The 20,963-nt window shown below is 34.0% G+C and overlaps 1 protein-coding gene across 1 annotated transcript in view; it reads left to right on the forward strand.

Moving 5' to 3' along the window:
- The first annotated feature begins 269 nt into the window (after positions 1–269).
- Positions 270–20,963, forward strand: part of LOC149771376 (uncharacterized) — a 43,644-nt gene continuing 22,950 nt past the window's right edge. Inside the window, exons 1-4 of the mRNA XM_089948541.1 lie at positions 270–779; positions 4,514–4,672; positions 10,520–10,970; positions 16,299–16,426. Of these exons, the coding sequence (XP_089804667.1) occupies positions 270–779; positions 4,514–4,672; positions 10,520–10,970; positions 16,299–16,426 (1,248 nt within the window). The remainder of the gene's footprint in view (positions 780–4,513; positions 4,673–10,519; positions 10,971–16,298; positions 16,427–20,963) is intronic.

A 20,963-nucleotide genomic window follows, 5' to 3' on the forward strand; every position in this document is an offset into this window, starting at 1 on the left:
TGTACACAGTCAGTGTGAAAGGCTAAGATTAACTAAATTAGCATATCAAACCCAGGGTACATACCAGCTTAAGCTGGGGATGAAAATTCACAGAAATTGCTCATTAGAATATGTAAAGATAATAATCATGTGTCATGAAGGTTGACATGTGGAATTGTCAAGTATGCGACACTGGCTTCACCTTAATCCAACTTTTGTTTCTGTTCCAGGCTTCGGTGATGATGCAAGTACCATTGGTGTAACCCAGCATTAGTTGAACTAGAGTTGAAATGGCAGCATCAGCCCCTATAGTTGAGGTCAAAGAGTACACAAACTGGCTGTCGGTGAACTTGGCCTTATATTATATGAAATCAGGAGTGCAACCTTTCATAAAAAGAGAGGTTGATTGCCTACATCAGTCACTTGTTCAAAAAATATATGGAGGTCAAACAGTGTCATTGCCACCTTGTACCATCTGTCATGCAAGTCGTGTGAAAAGAGATGAGTACGGAGTTTGGGCATTTCAAAAACGTTGTAGATCAGAATGTGATGTTTGGCTTGCAGAATTGTTAGCACTCCATGTCAATCCAAAATCGGAAGAAATATACTGGAATAACAGCCATGTCCCTTCATGGCCATTCAAGCCATGGGAATGTGCCAAGGTTTTTATGCCAGGAGGACAGCAGCCTTCCAATTCTGGACCTGCTAAGTGTGATACCCAAGCATTGTTAGCATTGTTAGTTAACTGCAGACACTTCCATCCCAAAATTTCTCCACAGGGTCTGGATCTCACACAAACGGCAAGTAAAGCATGCAAAATCTTTTGTCAAGATCGTTGAATTTATGTGCAGCCACACGTCAGTAGGATCTGTTGAGTATGATGACAATGTCAGGAGGATCTGTTGATTATGGTGACAATGTCAGGAGGATCTGTTGATTATGGTGACAATGTCAGGAGGATCTGTTGAGTATGGTGACAATGTCAGGAGGATCTGTTGAGTATGGTGATAATGTCAGGAGGATCTGTTGAGTATGGTGACAATGTCAGTAGGATCTGTTGAGTATGGTGACAATGTCAGGAGGATCTGTTGAGTATGGTGACATTGTCAGGAGGATCTGTTGAGTATGGTGACAATGTCAGGAGGATCTGTTGAGTATGGTGACAATTGGATAGATAACCTACACATACATGCCCCATTAGCTTGAAGGCAACACCAGTTAATAGTCAAGTGTTAACAGAGTTGCTGATTAATTAAAATCGATGTAATTTGCTTGATTCTCATTGTTGTAGATTCATAAAGGAATGTTCCATTACCTTTATTCAGAATAACACCCTGTTGGAAAGTGTTTATTTGGAAAATGTATATGTACTAAAGTTAATTACACTAGGTTGATAATAAAATGTTTTGGAAATATAATTCCTTTATAAATTTATATTGCAATATTTGTATCACTGGGTTCCTAGTATGGTATGTATATATTCAACATTATCTTACACAATCACAGTTTTTCTTCTGATAGTCTGCTAAAATAATTGTATGAGTAATTAGTCTACTAAAATTAATTGCACCAGTAATTAGTCTGCTAAAATTATTTGCACCCGTAATTAGTCTACTACAATTAATTGCACCCGTAATTAGTCCACTACAATTAATTGCACCCGTAATTAGTCCACTACAATTATTTGCACCCATAATTAGTCCACTACAATTATTTGCACCCGTAATTAGTCCACTACAATTAATTGCACCCGTAATTAGTTTACTACAATTAATTGCACCCGTAATTAGTCCACTACAATTATTTGCACCCGTAATTAGTCCACTACAGTTAATTGCACCAGTAATTAGTCTGCTACAATTAATTGCACCGGTAATTAGTCTGCTACAATTAATTGCACCCGTAATTAGTCCACTACAATTATTTGCACCCGTAATTAGTCTACTACAATTAATTGCACCCGTAATTAGTCCACTACAGTTAATTGCACCCGTAATTAGTCTGCTACAATTAATTGCACCCGTAATTAGTCCACTACAATTATTTGCACCCGTAATTAGTCCACTACAATTAATTGCACCCGTAATTAGTCCACTACAGTTAACTGCACCCGTAATTAGTCTACTACAATTAATTGCACCCGTAATTAGTCCACTACAATTATTTGCACCCGTAATTAGTCCACTACAGTTAATTGCACCAGTAATTAGTCTGCTACAATTAATTGCACCGGTAATTAGTCTGCTACAATTAATTGCACCCTTAATTAGTCCACTACAATTATTTTCACCCGTAATTAGTCCACTACAATTAATTGCACCGGTAATTAGTCTGCTACAATTAATTGCACCGGCAATTAGTCTACTACATTTAATTGCTACCAGAATACAAATTTTTATCAACACATTCAGATATGTTATGTTGGCAGTATCGAATTCAGTCAGATGCATAATCATTGTGCACAATAATAATAAGAATAATGACTTTATTTAGAGAGGGTAACAAAATTAGCTGAATAACTACCCCTGAACCTGTTTTACAAAGGAAGCTGTTTATATACAAAATGCAAATGTATTGACAACAATACATTTACTTTCTTTTCTTTCCCCAGCTGGGTACTCATCCATACATATTGTACCCACATAGTCTGTGTACATGCAATATACGGTTAACTGTTAGTGTCAAAGAAATGGGTAGTATATTGTATGATGCCCAGACACATTCATGAATACAAATTCAGTGTTTTTCATATTCGTTTGAACTACATCTCAGAAGCCACTGGATATATTGCATCTGAGTGTGACTGGCATAGTAGCAGCCATCTTGAAAATCTTGTGATTGCTACTGCTTATGGACTTGCAGGTGTAACATAAAAGACGTAACATAAAAGCAGTGTGACATAAAAGACTTAACAGAAAAGCAGTGTGACATAAAAGTCGTAACATAAAAGTACTTCAAATAATAATATACTTCTTTAAAAAGAAGAGCATATTAACATGCTCTGGTTTGAGAACTGTCTTTTGGGCAGTTAAAAAGTCCCCTGCAGTACTGAATGCTCTTCCATTTGGGACATGATTTCAGAATATTTATCAGATTTTAAGCTTGAATTTTATGGTGAGCTATGTTAACAGATTTTCCCAGATATGCAGCAGGTTGTAATGGCCCTGTCCCTGTTCAGTGATGGTTTGTGTGCATGGATGTAAATCGATGACAGTCAGTAGAGATCACATCAGTCTGCTGATGAAGTCCTTAGCATGAGGATGAAATCTTCAGGTTATCTTTCTCTCGTTTTTTTTGGTATGCAATTGAAAAGTTAAATACATTATCAAATATGAATACTACTACACAGATAAGCTTTCACCAAAGTGGCCGGTATTGTGTAAATACATTTATTTTGAAATGTGCTCTCCTACACTATTAAAGAGATGTTCCAAAAATAACTGTTTTGGACCTTTTTCCTCTGTTGCTTGCATGGCAATTAGGTCAGGTGAGGTTTTGGTATAGCCATGCATCCATCTAATGTTGTGTATCCATCAATAATTGCAATTTCAAACTAATCAAAACTTGTCAGACCAGTTTTTGACCAAGTTTAGCAGAGAGCATCTGCATGAATGGCTTTCTGTTCTACACAGGTTATACTTATCCACCATCAAAGAATTGGTAGTCATTTCTAAAAATAGAAAATAATTCTAAATCACTAAATCTTGAAGGACACTGAACATATTGGGACCAGAATTTGCCAGAAAGTATCCTGACAGGATGGCATTCCATATTGTTGCAAATAATGCCAATACATAAATACTAAAAGTAGAAAAACCTTTAAAATGACTCCTTCTCCAAAACCACTGAACACAATTTGACCAAACAAAACAAAGCATCCAGACATAAAGACCTTTAATATTTTTAATAATGACAATTCATTATCAAATATGGCCACTGGTGTTAAAATATAACACAATTTAAAGAAAAACTCTCACAAACCACTGAATGGAATTTAAACAAACTTGATAAAAACTATTCAGGTACAAAGACCTTTCAAATGGGTACCAATGATTAACCTTTAAATAGTTTCTTCTCAAAAACCACTGAACAGATTTTGATCAAATTTGATAGAAAGCATACTGCCATATAGGCTTTCAGGTTTGTACAGCTTATGCTGATCTGCCTTGATATGAAACTGAGCGAAATGGGTACATTTTTGCATAGATGTCGGCAATTTATTTGTTCTGTTGTGGGGTCTTTGTAAATTGGATTCAGCCCAACCAAATTCTTAGAAAAATGTATCTGCCCACTTATCTGATATGGTTTTACTTTCTTTACTTTTAATATTTTTTTATCTTTGTACTGTATCTGGCGTATTAAAATTATCTCATGTTGCAATTTTACATTTTCATGTACAGTAAAAGATTGGTATGAAACTGCAGTAGATACATATACTTTTTTGTTGTTGCATAGAATATATAAAACTGACACAATGGGACTTGTCTTGCATCATTAAAATAATTAGATTTAAATGTTTCATCTGTGATTTCAGATTTCTACCATACGAGACAAGGTGATGCATAATGGTGAAATGAAAGTTTCTGATGCGGACAGAATGGGTTTCATACAGCAAATCATACAATTGTTAGAAGATCCTGTCAGTCTGAAGTCATTAGAGGATTGTAAAACTGCAATTGGCAACATCCACAAGGTATCTTTACATGGAAATTGTATCTATGTATTTATTAGGATGATAACTTCATTTGTTGTTTCATTGATGACACTGCATGATGAACAGTTTAGAAAATTTGATCATTACAAACTGGGAGAATGAAAGGGGTCAATAATTTTGTTTTTAAATGGCCGCTGGTTACAAATGAAAGTGTCCAGGATTTTTTGGGGAAGTTTCTTGTTTGCTAATTGTTTTTAGGTGAAATCCATTTTGTCCAAACCTAAAACTGACCTGGATGTTTAAGTCATGTTTATATCATAAGTTTGCATTCAAACTCGTAATACACCTCTCCCTCGATAACTCACGCACAGCGGGGTCCACAAACATAAACTGCACTATATGCGAGGCGCGAGTTACCGAGGGGCCTCCAAAAAGAGAGAAAAAAATTGCTTTGACATCGAGAAAACCGTGGGAAGGGGAGCAGTGTTAGGGAACTGAGCTGTTTAATGAATGAATCCTCATTTTGCAATCACTTCGATAATAAATTTTAATAATGCGCTTTTTCTAATGAAGTTGTTCATAATTCTGTTTAAATAACATCTTTTTCAAACTATCCTATATATGAAAGGTCGTTCCAACTTGTTTGAACAACCATCACATGTACGTGAAAAGTCTGTGTATAACGTCACAGCTTTTTTGTTTTTTTAATGAGTCTGGTTCCCGTAGTAGTGTTTAATAGTATCTTGCCAAATCAGTAGTCCATAATTTGGGAACTAGACTAACTGTTGATACACCACCAAACAAGATTCCTATTTTTTTCAAAAACACGTGACATTTATTTTGTGACACGTCTACGTCGAAACTCAATTTTGTATTGTTCAGTTAATAAATTAATAATAATAATAATAATAATAATAACCACTAATGTACTCATTAATAATACTAATGAGGACTTTGTATAGCGCCTAATCTTTAGAAGCTCTAAGCGCTTTGCAACATTAGACAACACCTGTAAGATAAAAAACATATAATGACATGATTACAAAAACATTAAAAAACATGCTGTGAATATTTAAGGTAGGAAACATTATTAGGTCTTTAAGATTCTTCTTGCAGTCGAAATAAGTGAGTTTTGAGAGCCCTCTTGAATGTGACCACTGTGTCTTTGTGTCTAAGTTCAGTGGGCAATTCATTCCATGTTGCTGGGCCTTGGTATGCAAAAGAATGCTGTCCATATGACTTTGTTTTCATACTTGGAATAATGATTATACGGTTGTCAGAAGAGGAGCATATGTATCTTGCTGGTGTGTACACATGGGTGAGGTTGGATAGGTATGTTGGACTGGAGTTAGACAGTGAAACATAGCACAGAGAACACATTTTTTGTTTGATTCTGGATCGAATGGATAGCCAGTGTAGGGTACAGAGCAGCGGGGAGGTGTGCTCTGATTGTGGTACTGAGAGTATGATCTGAGCAGCTGTGTTTTAAGTTTCATGAGCAGATATTGAGGTTAACCAGACAGAATTGAGTTAGAATTTTCCAGTCTTGAAAGATTATTGATTTTGGAATCAAATGGACAATGGCCAAGTTCACTATGAGACAAAGAATATACTGATACTGCCATGGCTCATGAGAATGTGGGTATATAGTAAAGCTGTACCGATTAATCGACCATACTCATAATCTGGCCAATTATTGGAACAATCTGTATAATCGATATAGGCAGAAGTAATTGGTGCCAATGTAAGCAAATTTCCAAAATATAAATTCATTCATAACATTCATCTTGACTTGGCTTGAATTTTAAATCACAATAAATAGTTGAAATTAAGGAATAAACATTTTATTTGCTGGTGAATTGAAAGACAGTATATTCTTAAAGTAAATACTTTTTAACACGCTTGCTGTAAACTACCGCTGATTGTCTGTTAACAACAAATTATCAATGCCATGCATGCACTCACAGCAGACAACCAGCCAATCAGGCCTCATGTGGCTGTTGAACTTCCAGCATACACATTACATGGATGGTCCTGGCTTTTAAAAAGTTGTCACCAAAAAAAAATCACCAATCTCAATATTGTGTTGCCAATTTTCAAAAGAAAATATTGTACCAGAGGTTTTGGCCCACGAATTTTTTGGCAGAAAATTTCCAGCCTTCTTCAAGTTTTGTCCAGATCACTATGGCAGACCTCAGGACAGGAGAAAATTTAATTTTGAATGAGACTTATTTATGACACAGTATGAACATTTTTGTAATATTACTTGTATTATGAAAGACCTGAACTCAGCGGAAGCTACTAATCTCTTTCTGACATAGAGACATTGAGCAATTACTATCTTCATAAAATGTGTCAGATTGATTCCTTAGTATTTTTTTATTTACCAGTGCAATAGATAAAACAATTAAAACATTTTTCTGGTCTGATTCAACATATTTGTTCACCAAAGCATTTTTCTGGTTTGCTTTGATATGTTTGTTTTGAAGGAAAAAAAGCATGTTTTGCTTTACATCAAGGTGCTGAGTATACTGTTTTGGTATATACATATATATATATATATATATATATATATATATATATATATATATATATATATATATATATATATATATATATATATATATATATATATATATATATATATATATATATACACCACTCCCTCGATAAATCGCACACATCGGGGTCCAGAAACATCGACCACTAAGTGAGGAGCGAGTTATCGAGAGGCCTCTAAAATAAGCCCAAAACCAATAAAGTGATTGACGACATAACGGAAAAATAAGGGGGTTGGGTAGGCAGATTATACTGTTGAATACTCACTTTATAATCGTTCTGAGATTAACTGTGAATAACTATCTCTTCATAACTGTGTACTTTATTATTTCCTCATAGGACAACATTAATTTCAGGATAAATTACAATATATTGAGGCGATCATCGAAAACATTATTCCACGTGGTTTCCGTTCACTTAAGATGTGTACCACTTCACACATTGTGTACTACGTCACTAATTGTTTATGCTGAATTGGATACATTCTAATTTTATTGTTTGATCCAAATTAGACGTTTTTTTATATACAAAATATCGACTCTTTTCTAGAAACTGTCGATTGAACGATAGATAGATAGATTTGAATGCGATATAAGTAAAATGGAAAACAAAAAAAACAAGGGTTAATCAGTACTAACATATTTAATTGGTCTACAAATTTAAAACAACGTAAATTAGAACAAGTTAATACTTGCCGTTTGTGCCACGCTTGACAAATATCAATTCACTTTCTGAAAAAATCAGTTAATTTTTTGTGGGTGTTACTCCTTGGTTTCTCTGCCGCCAAGCAAAATCCTTCAGATTTCTCAACTGCATGAGCTTTATGTAGTCAACATTTTGTGTCTCCAGCCACCTTATGGCAATATCAAAATATTTGATTGTGCAGAGGGGTGGGGGTGCAACATCTGCATCTGCATCACTTTCAACACTTGTATTACTCCAGTTAGAATCGTCTTCTGCTGCAAATTTGTTCGTTATAGAATTAATTATAGTTTCATCTGACATGTATTGGGCTGTGGGGCAATCATTGTCAGCACAAATCCATTCCTCCATATCATCAAGAAACGCCCATCTCAGGACCATGAGTCTGCACGAATTTCTCCCAAACAGCCTCGGCATTAATGAAATCAGTTTCACTGAAACATTCGAAGTCACTATCATCGTCGTTGTCTCTATTACTATTTTGCTTTACGTCAAAGGCAGCCCCAAGACCCTTAATCCAGCACCCCAGGTCTCTTGTAATCGATATTTTTTTAATGCAACAAACACATCCCCAAGGTGTTGATCAAAACAAAGCTGGCATGTACATGTAATTAGGTTCTCAAAGAAGTACCCACGGGTTTCGATGTGACGGTCGATTGACTCTTTTCATGTTTTCAATGAACAGAATATGTTGTGATTATAATGTTTACACTGAAACGGAATTAAAGGATTAGAACGTGACTTTCACACAGGAAGACGTTTAATTGGTGTTTATTTCATTCTCTGTTGCCACCTGTTAGCATTTACCAGAAGTTTTCATTGATCGCTATTTCACCAGACTGTTTAATTACAGTATACTGACAACTATTTATCATAAAAACTTGCATAATATATGATATCTTGAAACAGAGGTCTCGCTAGGATTTTAAAACTGGGTCTTTCTGCCTCTGAATTCAATCACTAAATATCAGTACATTTTCTCACTCGGCCGCCAGTCAAAGCTTTTGAACTAGCCACCTAGCTGTTGCATCATGTTCTTTTTTTTTTTAATGTACTCTTATAAAATGGCAACAGTACATCAAAGAGTCTTTCAGTCACTGAATTCTGTCATTGTAAATATCAGCACAGTTAAATGATCAACACATTATCCCACAAAGCAGGTGGCTGAAACATGACGGAAGGTACCCACCTCAGTGATTTTCTGCATCCCACATCAAAAATTTTCATTTTCGAGATCTCTGAAATTAAATCTTCTTTAGAACTTGCAAATTTCAAAATATGGATTATATTTGTACGGGCAATAATCACCATTTTCAATGATAAAACGAGCAGTGTATCAGTGTTTAATTGAACAATTCTTATCGTAATTTTTTTCATGTTCAGCATATTTTGAAGATATTTTAAATACATTTTTTCTGGAAAAAATCGGTAGTCAAGACGGACATCACGTTATAAGCGGGATCGCGAGTTATCCGGGCGCGAGGGTGCTGTGTGTGTGTGTATATATATATATATATATATATATATATATATATATATATATATATATATATATATATATATATATATATCCATTTTCAGGTATAGGTCCATGAAATCCATGTAAGAAGGCAATTGGTTATAGTCTTGTATTGGTTTAGGCAGGGCATGTGATTTTTATTTTTTATGACAGTGTGAGTTGACTGAAAAGGTGTCCTTTGCAGAATAAAAGTTTTACATGCATATTTTTTCCAGACCAAACAGGTTTATCTCCTAGCATACATATTTACAAGACCATCAGAGATTACATATCTTTAAAAATTTCCAAAAGTCATTTTATCAAGATGCTCAGTGTGATTAGCTTTGCAGAACTATGTAGCATTCACTTCATAGGAATTCAACTAATGACAGAACTAACCTATCCAATTACAGATCTCATAGCAGATTTAAAAGTAATCTGTTACTAAAAAAAATATTTCACAATCAAAATTTTTTAAAAAATCTTTAAAAATTTGTTTGCAGATTTTCAAAGACACACTGTGGTAAAGATAAAAATATAGGTTGTTAAGTATTGAAATAAACTTGAAATCTTTTGAAAACCATGTCTGGTGTTCAGGTGTGTGTATCTACCTAATACTGCAAACCTTCTTGACAAAGTATTACACATGCTTGGAATACCCAGTCAGAAACACAGGGAGTCAACATTGTTATGTATGTGTCCTTTTAACACTAAGACCCTTTTGACAAAGTATTACTACAAGTATCTGGAATACCCAGTCAGAAGTATAATGAGTCAACATATTATGTATGTATCTACCTAATTTGGCTACTACTACTAATAATAATACTAATATTGATGGTACAACTTTATTTAAAGAGGGCGACACAGTTGCGTGAAACTAAATGTTATCAAGTGCCCTACTAAACGAGATTTCTTGGCCAAATACTTTTGAGCTTGCTTTTTTATATGCATTAGATATTAGCTAGGTGTTTTCATGCCCACTTGAGTCACTTGTTATCATTATTCCACCATCATACCCATTGATGTTAACTGCAAAGAAGGTTGTGGTATCTTCTTGCAGCAATTCAAGTGTTATAATATGTCCGAATCCATTTTGCTAAATGTGTTTACATGTCTTTTTACAGATTGAAATTGATTTATTGGATGTCTTAAATGTAGACTTAGAGATAATAGCATTAAGTGCTGTTGTACAGGACTTAAGACAGGAGCTTGGAATACAGGAGAAAATAACATTGGACAATGTAGACTCTCTGAAAGTGGAATATAAACGACTTATAGAATTAATAACAAAAAGGTCTAAGGAAGCCGGGATCAAGGAGGTCCATGCTCAAAGAGATGTCAAGTCTATCATGAATGAGACAGACACTGGGGTACAGCAGCAGGAGAAGAAACAACAGGATACGCTTGCAACTGGAGCCTCACATGAAGTAACATTTGGCATGGATGTGGACAGTGTCCAGAGTTTTGGTACAGACTTACCAGAGTGTGAAATAGATATACCGATAGAAAGGGGAAACAAATCTAACAAGAAAAGGAAAACTTCTGGAAAAGAGATATCAGACATTGGCATACCAGGTAAGAGGATAGAACTTTGAATAAGTAGTGTGATAGTTTGATAACATGCTGAACAGAGTCTCATTTTCAGGATGTCTGTCTGTGATAACCCAATAAAATGTCATCATTTTCACATGCTATATGCCTTGAATTTAAGATGTACTTTTTGTAGCCATAAGGGCTAGTAGATTTTGGTAAGAAATTTTGTAATCATGCTTAACCTTCTTTGATGTTTCCTATAAATGCCTACCGGTGACAACTGCAACTCAACTGTACACATACTTGGCCATCAGACCAGTGAAAAAAGTCCAACACAAAACTGACTAGCCCTAGGCAAGGGAATTGCTGCAGATTTTGATACCAGTGCTGCTGAATTTGTAGAAGAACAAAGTACTGGATGTAGGACTTTTGCATATTTAACAATATTATCTTGATCTAGAGAAAAATCAGTGCATTTAGATTATCTTTTGTGTCTCTAGTCATAACAAACAATCCACATTTTTCAGAAGTATCAAAGTACCTGGTCAGCCCAGAAAGTACAGTTTTAGCATATGTGATATTGTTATCAGCATCAAATGAAACATAAATAAAATATCAGATCATTACCAAAGCAATATATGATCTTTGTGCTTGATTGTTGAATGCACAAATCTCTTGCATATTTTGACTACAATAATTTCTGACAGCAGTTTTAAACTGCTGTGTACTTCAGAAGGGACTGCTTTCTGTAGCTGCTTAATATCACTTGCCATATACTTGAAGAGCTGATGGAATGGTTTGTTGTCTGTTATCCATCTGTCTTCTTTCCATCCATCCATTAGCACAAGTTTATTATATCTACTCTTCCTAAACTACTTGGAGGATTGCCTTGAAAACTTACCCACAGTACATTCCATGGTCAAGTTGGTCCTAAATGAAAATAGTGTTGCTTGGAAATCCAATATGACCATCACACTGGTCATTTTAAAAATCTATCGCTACTCATGAATGGATGGTCATATCAACATGGTTGTTTCACTGAAAGACTTCTTTTGATGTCTAGTTGTTGCTATATGAAAATGGTGCTGATCTCACATCAAGTATAACTGCCACAGCACCTATCTTAAAAATCTTGTTATTGCTACTACTCGTGCATGCCCTTTTTGGATGGTCATGTAAACATGGAATTTTCACTGAAAGACTTCATATGATGCTTTGTTGATCCCAAATGAAAACGTTACTAACCTAACTTCCAATATGGCCACCATTGCAGCCATCTTAAAAATCTTGTAATTGTTACTCCCAATAAATGGGTGCCCATATTAACATGGGGTTGAAAGACTTCTTATGATGTCTTCAAGATTCCAATCTAAAATCCAACTTGGCTGTATGATAGCTGTCTTAAAACTCATGCTATAATAACTTTGAAAAGAAAGTACTATTCACCTGGGTTTTCACCTGAATTTCCAATATGGCCACCATTGCAGCCATCTTGAAAATCATGTTATTACTAGACTACTGAGTGGGTGCTTATATCAACATGGGGTATCAACTAGAAGACTTGTTATGATACCCAATTGGTCCTGAATGAAAATGGTGCCAGTCATACATCCAATATGGCTGCCATGATGACTGTATTCACAATCTTGCTGTTGCTTCTGAATGGATGATCATTATGATGGATTTTTAACAATAGACTTTTAATGATACATGTATTAAATTCGTCCTAAATAAAAATTATGTCAAGCTGACACATATGCACATATTCGAATATTGGTTTGGTTTTTTATGGCATTGTGGTACATGTAGGGCAGTTAATACAGAGGATGACATTAAATAACTTTAAATCAGCTGAGTGGATTAGTAACCTATATAAAATTGTCACTCATGATTTGAAAGTTAGCAAGAAATGCCTGAGTGTCATCTAAGTTCTGAATTGTCACAAAACAACATACTAGAGCTGGGTGCCATGAGAAATAGGATGCCTCAGTATTTCTTAACATAAAGGGATACATGTATATACCATAATATACTGCAATTATAATGTGGACCAACAATTTGATTTCCTGAGGAAAGGACATGGGATTTTTATGAAATTTTATAGTACTCAAGTAGATTGAAAAATATTCTTGCTATGATTAATAGAAAAACAAACACACTGTTATATTCTTTGTTTCCAAAACAAAATAAATCATCTTGAGATAAAAGACAATCGCATTCCTCCTCCCCCGATAGTTAAATGGCCAGTGCCTTATAGTAGCTGCATTTGCTATCTGTATATTAACTGCTGTATAATTGGTCCTCTAAACACTGTAACTAAAGTAGAATGATTACACCTACACTGACTATAGCAAGTATCCACCAATCATTATTCACCAAAATATTTCAAGGAAGGTTGTTAAAGAATTCAAATTGTTTATGTGCTGATGATAGAGGAACACATTGTCTTGTGTGAGAGCAGCATGCAACTTGCACCGAAATATAATCTATCAGCTTCCCATTAATTTAGGTTACTAAGGATTAGGAACAGTCTGCCCTGATAAGACACCAAACTTAAGCTTATCACGTTATTGCTATGCAAAACAAATCGAAACACCAAATGGAGATAGCATGTATTTTGTGGACAGTTCCTCTTATTTGTTTGCCATGTGAACGAATGTTTTCTTTGTATATTACTAGGCATCTCTTTCCTGCCAATAACAGAACAAATGTTGAAAATGCAGAGAAAAGGCCGGTCATTGCATATGCAGCAAATCAAACTTGAAAACAGAAGAGGTGGTTAAGAGAGTCTGTCAAAGAAAGATTAAAAAGCATTACAGTGTTATGCATTTTTGCATCATCTTTTTTTGAATTTAGGATGTAATTGTGTAAGTCGTTTGAGACTATGAAGTTTATTTTCTGTTGTTTAATTCAATGGTTACTAATGTCGTAAAAGTAAATTTATACTTTGTAGTAAAATTCATTCACAAGCTTGCCCAAAGATGAAATAAAGAACCAAATGAGGTCAAGATGACGCGATTATTTATTGTAGGTTGCATAAACAAGAGTGGGAATTGAAAGTACAATTGACCAGACATGCACACTCTAGCATTTGATTGGTTCATTGAGATTTGACTGTCAGAATGGGACTGTTTTTATTTATGTTTTAATTATTTTCAAATAATAAGAGGTAGTTCGATATTGTTCTGATTCAGAGATAAAAGGACAATATATAATGAAGAAATTTATTCTTTCAATTATACACAGCATATGTAAGAGTTGTTGAGAGAAGAACTTGTGATTCATTGATAATATATGCATTGGGTATAGTGGAGTGAATAATCAGTGATTAAAACAGTCAGTTCTGTGGAATTATGTGATTATTAGTCAAGTATTAGAATATCTAATTGGATGATTTTGAAAGTTTCCAGGACTTCAGTGATAGTCTACATCCATGCGATTACTCTGAAGCAAAAACATTTTTATTAAATAATTCTATTGAATTTATTTGTGTTACTATGGTAGCACATAAGCACTGTACAAGTTATGTTCGGATTACCTTAGAGCAGATGCCGGATTAGTGAGAACTTGATATAACACATTAAGATCATAGGATTACATACTAGAAATTCATTAGGTTATCTTGTTCCTGTTACTTAAGTTTAAATCCCTAGATGTAACAATGGCACCAAAGATGAAAAATAAGTCTACTTGACTGCAGCCTACAATAAACCTTGCACTAGCTGTAGTTGGTCCTAAGTGAATATGATGATAGTCTGACTGTCCAGATTTTATATAATGTAGCAGCTACTTGTACTAAATGGATATCCATATCACCAGTTACAAATTAAAAAGACTTTTCATTCCTGTATTAAAATGAAACTGGTCTAACCTCAAAACAGCTGCCTTGATGTCCCTCCAAAAAATCTGTATATATGACTACTTCTCCTGAATGGTGTTTTCACTAAAAGTCTATTATAGAAATATTGAACTATTTATGATTCAAAATATTGTCACCATATGGCAATCATCAGCGTAAGGCTGAGCATATCTTTTGTTAGAAAATAACGGGGGGAAACAGGAATGAAGCAATTGATTTTCCTTACCAAATTATGTAGCTTTTAGTTCACTTATATTCATTACCTATTAAGGGCTAATATTCACATATAGGTAATTTATACATGACAGGACAGGAGAAGGATTAGATATTTTACTTATGAAGTGTACTTCACATAATAGTGCAAGTGAGCCATTCATTCACTACATGTCTAGATCACTTATAAGTGACATGCATGTGAATTAGGCATTTGAATTATAAATTATGATTCAGTTAAAACTGAAACGCGAGTCATTTATTTACTAAACATTGATGCTAAATTTAATGACTTTGAGCTAACAATTTTCATTGCCGTGCAATATTCCCATCTCCAACATTATTCTAGTTTTAATCAATTCTTGAGTCAAACGGGTACTACAGTTTCCTTATCTACTAGAGTTGTAAAAAAAAATATTTGTTGTTTGACTTTAGAACCCAGTCGAAGCAAATATTACACAAAAAATGCTGAAATAAGTGAATATTTGTTGCTGATGTTAATTTATTCTTGATGCAGATGCATGTAAAACTAATATGTATTTGAAATGGTTTTAGATATTTGCAACCCATAATCCATTCTTTGGGTAATTACACTATTCTATGACCTGGTAGGAGGCTCTTTTGGCCAACTTTTTCCACCCAGGAAAAAACACAGATCACTGATAAAGCTTGGAAATAAAATAGTGGCTAGTAATGAACCCTGTGGAACACTATTACACAAGATGATCTTTGGATAGTGCTCTGTTCACAGTGACTTTTGGTATATCCCACTTGTTAGGATCAAAACCATTTTATAGATGTTTCTGCTCAGCAATAAATATTGAGTTTATCAAGAAGTTGAACAACATTTGTGTGAGGGGTGTGGTGGTGGGAGTAGTTATTTTCACATTATCTCATAAGTACAGTGTATGTCAGAGTCACTATCCAGCACAGACTTGTTCATTTTGACAGAATTATTTGCAAAGCAAGCCATCTACATGGTATCAGTGATATCCTATCCTTAGGTCTAACAGTTTTAATATTGTGAATGGTGTAATTAAAGCTTTCTCTTAAATTTTTAAGCATTTCCCTAATGGCTCAAGGATACACCTTGACACTGTTATTGTATACTGTAATATTTAATAGACTTAACAAGTAGAGCTTTGGAACTTTATTTCTCTTAGCCTTAAAATTTATCAGAACCTGAAAAGTTGCTTCACATCTCTATGCCATAGCTAATAGTCTGCTTCCATAGGTAATTACATAAGTACAAATAAAATAAATGTCATTTCAAAGAATCTGAATTCTGTCTTTTTAAGGAAAACTACATCGAAATGTTCTGACTCAGTGTCTGCCAAATCTGATGAGTGATCTTGATGTTAAGCCTGTTTGCTTGTACATACAGCAGAAAGGACTTATAGACGATGTGACAATGCGTGACATTTTGGTAAGAATTTGTAATTCTTTAAGTACTGTATGAAAATATATAGAGGATCTTTTCAAATGAGTCTGTGATTGGTTTAAGAGGGATATACAACCTGTTACTTGTAGCAAAGCACAGTTCATGCATTTTTTTATTATTCTGCATGCTTCACGGTAGGGATGGAGAGAACGGAGATGATTGAAAAAATAATCATCCACTATCTCTCTGCACATCGAGATGAAGGTGCCATGGTGTATCACAGATAATACCAAGCTTCTGATGACCACAGCTTATGATGACCACAGCTTCTGATGACCACTTTCATGTGGTCTCAATTAAATGGGCATGGTTTACTTTTTATGCTCTCGTGCAGTTCAGAGACAGAGGCATGCACTGATTTATATACAGTGTTATCTCTTTCAGGAGCGATTTCTTGGCTTTTGGATACTGAAAACAATGTGATCATTAGTGATTATGCACATTTGCTAGATCATACGAAAATAATTTATGATACATAATGCCAAATCAAATTTCAGATAATACTAGCATAAAGATGATGCTTCATGAACTTTATTGTTTTCCTTTGCTGTGTTATCAGAATCTACAGATTCGTGTCTTTATTTCCCTTGCAGTTCATGTGATTTACTTTCAAATGAATGACAATGGTATTTTAGTGAAAAGAACAGTAAATGCTGAACAAGTTGATAACAAATCTCATTCACACCAGACTCCTGACTGAAGTGAAATGAAAATCACACAGGTTCTGATAGTTATCTACTTCATGAGTTCTCATTAAAATAATGTACGATTTCTACTGACATCCAGCTAAGCATTATAGACGAGTAGTTTAAGCTTTAGTTCTGGTGCTTGATCCATGAACCCACCCACCCAACCCCCAATTTATTGCTAGACACTAACTCGTCATGTACCATTTTGGAAAAATAAAGACAATAACAAAGATAAGTTCATCCTCATACTGAAATTCCGTATTTTGTGAAGAAAAGAAGATATATTTGTGCACTTAATAAAATATCTGTGTGCATGGGCAAGGCACTACATAAATGTATGTTAGTTTTAGTTATATGAAAGAGAAAGAGCATTATTACTATTTTGTTCATTTATTTTAATTTAAACTGTGCAAAGTTGTATTCATTATTTAAAGTAGGAGTAACTTTTTTCATGAAGAGCCACAAAATGTCATCTTAGATACCTGTAAGTTAGCACCGACACTTTTTAATGACATATATTTATTTGTATAGTAATAACCTAACACAACATAAAGCTTAAACATGGTTAATTTTCCTTACCATTGATGTGCTAATTTCACATGCAAACTGATGACCTAAATGTGTGACAGTAGCTCTTCTGCAGGTTTGATTTCTTTGTTGTGATGTGGACAGCTGTACTCATGGATAAGTGAAGAGCATTTATTTTATTGATTAAGTAGCATTTTGTTGAATTCTATGGTATAACCACAGGCTACTCTGTTGTTTGATTCATGTTAAAGAAAAGTCGCTGATAGAAAGAAGAACACAGTTTGTATCATATTTGTACATTTATCTTTTCATTGTCGTTCATTCCTTGTATCACTCAGATCACCTTAGTACAGATTATTTGTTAATTAGGAGAGATAGAGAGAGAGCTCAAAATAAGATTAAAGTTTAAAATTCACAATGGTCCTGCTCCAAACTACTTACAAAGATGTCAGTCACCTTTTCATTTACAATGAGACCTACAACACTCCATCATTGGGTTACAATCACTAGAAATATCTTGTCTCAAAATGAATCCTGCCTTTCATATTTTCACTGTGGAACACATCAACTGACATAAGTAACCCATCTGTACAAAATCTCATCTTTAATGAGAGGCAGCCATATTTACCTCTCAGATATGTAATTTTCTAAGATCAAAGTCAAATTCTATGATTGTAATGTTGTTAGTGTGAAAATTATGATACTTTTTCACTCATTACAAGTTAAATATGAAGATTATTTGTCTAATAAAATCAAGTAATTCACTGTCTAGTATAAAATAAAAGTCTTTATTAGGGAGAGACCATTTAATTTTGTAAGCAGGTTGGTTGGGGTTAATGCTTGAAAATAATTGTCTTGCTTTGATTTGTAAAAAATACATTATTCCAGTCTTTATTTTTCTTGAAACAAATTTATTTTGTAACAAAGGAAGACAAAGCTATCCCAGTATGAATGCCACACAGATTAAATGGTCAGTCCTGTACAGTAAACATGCAGTTAGTATTGAACTAGTAATGTATAGTAACTAGTAATGTATAGTAACTAATGATGTATAGTAACTAGTCATTTATAGTAACTAGTGATGTATAGTAACTATTAATGTATAGTAACTAGTGATGTATATTCAGCCACATGACTTCCATTACTGCTTGAATATTAAGCACTTGGTTCACATTTCAGTGTAAATTAAATGAATTCTGGGAGGGTGTGTTTTTTAAACAATAGGGGTTGTCATTTGGAATTCAACTGTCTTTATCACAAACAATTACTTTTTCTTGGTAATGATAGATGTGCCTCTATTCAAGTCACTGCACAAGTTTGTTTAGATTTCTTTGAATAATTTTTTTTACTACAATCAAAGTCAATCAGCCTTTTCTAAATATGCATATATTGAATATACATGTTTTTTTAAATTATACTTTTTATTGTCTGAATATATAATCAAAATAAATGTAGCAGAATGTTGCTTACAGTACCACACGTTTGGTTTTAGGGCAGGAATTTGTAACGTACACGTACAATGAGACATGCATAGAGTCAGGGTATTGGCTGTTTATTTCTGCACGTAAATTTAACCCTGAAAATGGTAAAAGAATATTCAATAACCTATTTAATTGAATACTAGTTATGTCACAATGATCTGCCCTGTAATTTTACGATATTTTATTGTCATTTGTGAAGGAGAAAGACCATACTGCAGATAGATAAGCAAAGATATTTTCTGAATGTGAAGATACATACAACAGTGAACATAGAACATCATTACAGTGAGCAAATTCAAGAAATGAATATATAGATAAATAAGCAGACAAAGAAATGTTTCTTCTTTCAAATATACCAGTATTCAGTTATTTATTGCATCCCTGTACATACTGGAAATAGTTATACTAAATTAATTTATTCAGAACTTAGACAATAAATCATTGTAATGAACTAGTTTAATTATTTTCATCAGAAGTCTTCATATGATGTATTGTTTGTCCAGAATGTAAATTGTGTCGATCAATATGGTCACTATGCTGCCCATCTTGATTAAACATGTCAACGGGTACCAGGATACCCGCCAATTCATAATTAGCTGGGTAATAGAATTAGATATAGGGTACCTATTTAGTCCATGTAAAAAAAAAAAAACACAAACATATACACACACACAGACAAAAAAGCCATGTCTCCAAGTTGAAAGATTATATCTGGTGACATCGTCAGCAAGCAAGACGCAGAATAACAAGTACAGTTTGAATCTCGTGTTGTGTGACTTGTAGACTTCAGCTACTGATCTTGTATTTTTTTGACGTGCGCGACTATGTGGCTATGTACGTCAAACATTTTCCTCAATTTCTATTTATAGTAACTGTACATGACATCCCAAGGAAACAGACGTGTTTCTTGAATTTGAAAGCGTGTGCCACATATTCATTATAGTTTGATGCACACTTAAGTAGCAGACCAGTCTATATTAAAAAAACATCTCGACAAATGCAAATATTACGTGAAACGGGCTTATCGATGTGACTCGTGGATATTATACGACTAAAAAATGTTAGCGTAGAGGGATTTTTTAAAACTGAAGAGCATGTTGCATCAGGTAAAGGACAAATCAATAGTGCTTTACAAATTTTGAAAGAGGAATTCAACATTGATGTAATATAGCATTCAGAATTTTGGACTTTATGACCTTTCAGCAAAAGTTAAACATGTAATGTAGATTAGTTAAAGTAAATGTTATGTATAAAATTAATCATTTTGTTTTGAGTCTGTATTCTCATACTAATCCATATGAACTCAGACGATTTGTGACAAGAATTGTAACTAACTACAGATCAAGGTAAGTAGCAAAATTAAATGTACATTTTCGAGACAAATTTCTGTTATTATGGCATGTAATATAAAGATCACCCTTTTTATTGCACTTTTTTTGCCACCCGTATTAGTAATAATTACGTTCATACATGTCAATCCCCTGAGAGGTATTAGCGTAATTATTTATAAGTTCCCTTTAATTGGATACCTGAGAGACTTTTTCTAAAATATTGACGTCTGTAATCTTGATGAAATTGTTATCATTACTCCTCCTGAATGGATGATCATATCACAAATTTCTAATGATGTCTAGTTGGTCTTAATGGTGCCATTCAGATATTCAGGATGCCTGCCATGGTAACCATTTTAAAAATCTTAGCACAATTTATTCTGAATGAATGGTGATTTTAATAGCAGCAATAGCTTACCCATAGCTATTGTTAAGCTTTCTTTTTTGTGCCAAAAACAATGCACAGTCCCTATGATGAAATTCCTTGTGTAAC

The sequence above is a fragment of the Sinohyriopsis cumingii genome, unplaced genomic scaffold (assembly GCF_028554795.1).
Source record: "Sinohyriopsis cumingii isolate HCF-2022 unplaced genomic scaffold, ASM2855479v2 utg001908l, whole genome shotgun sequence".
NCBI lineage: Eukaryota > Metazoa > Mollusca > Bivalvia > Unionida > Unionidae > Sinohyriopsis > Sinohyriopsis cumingii.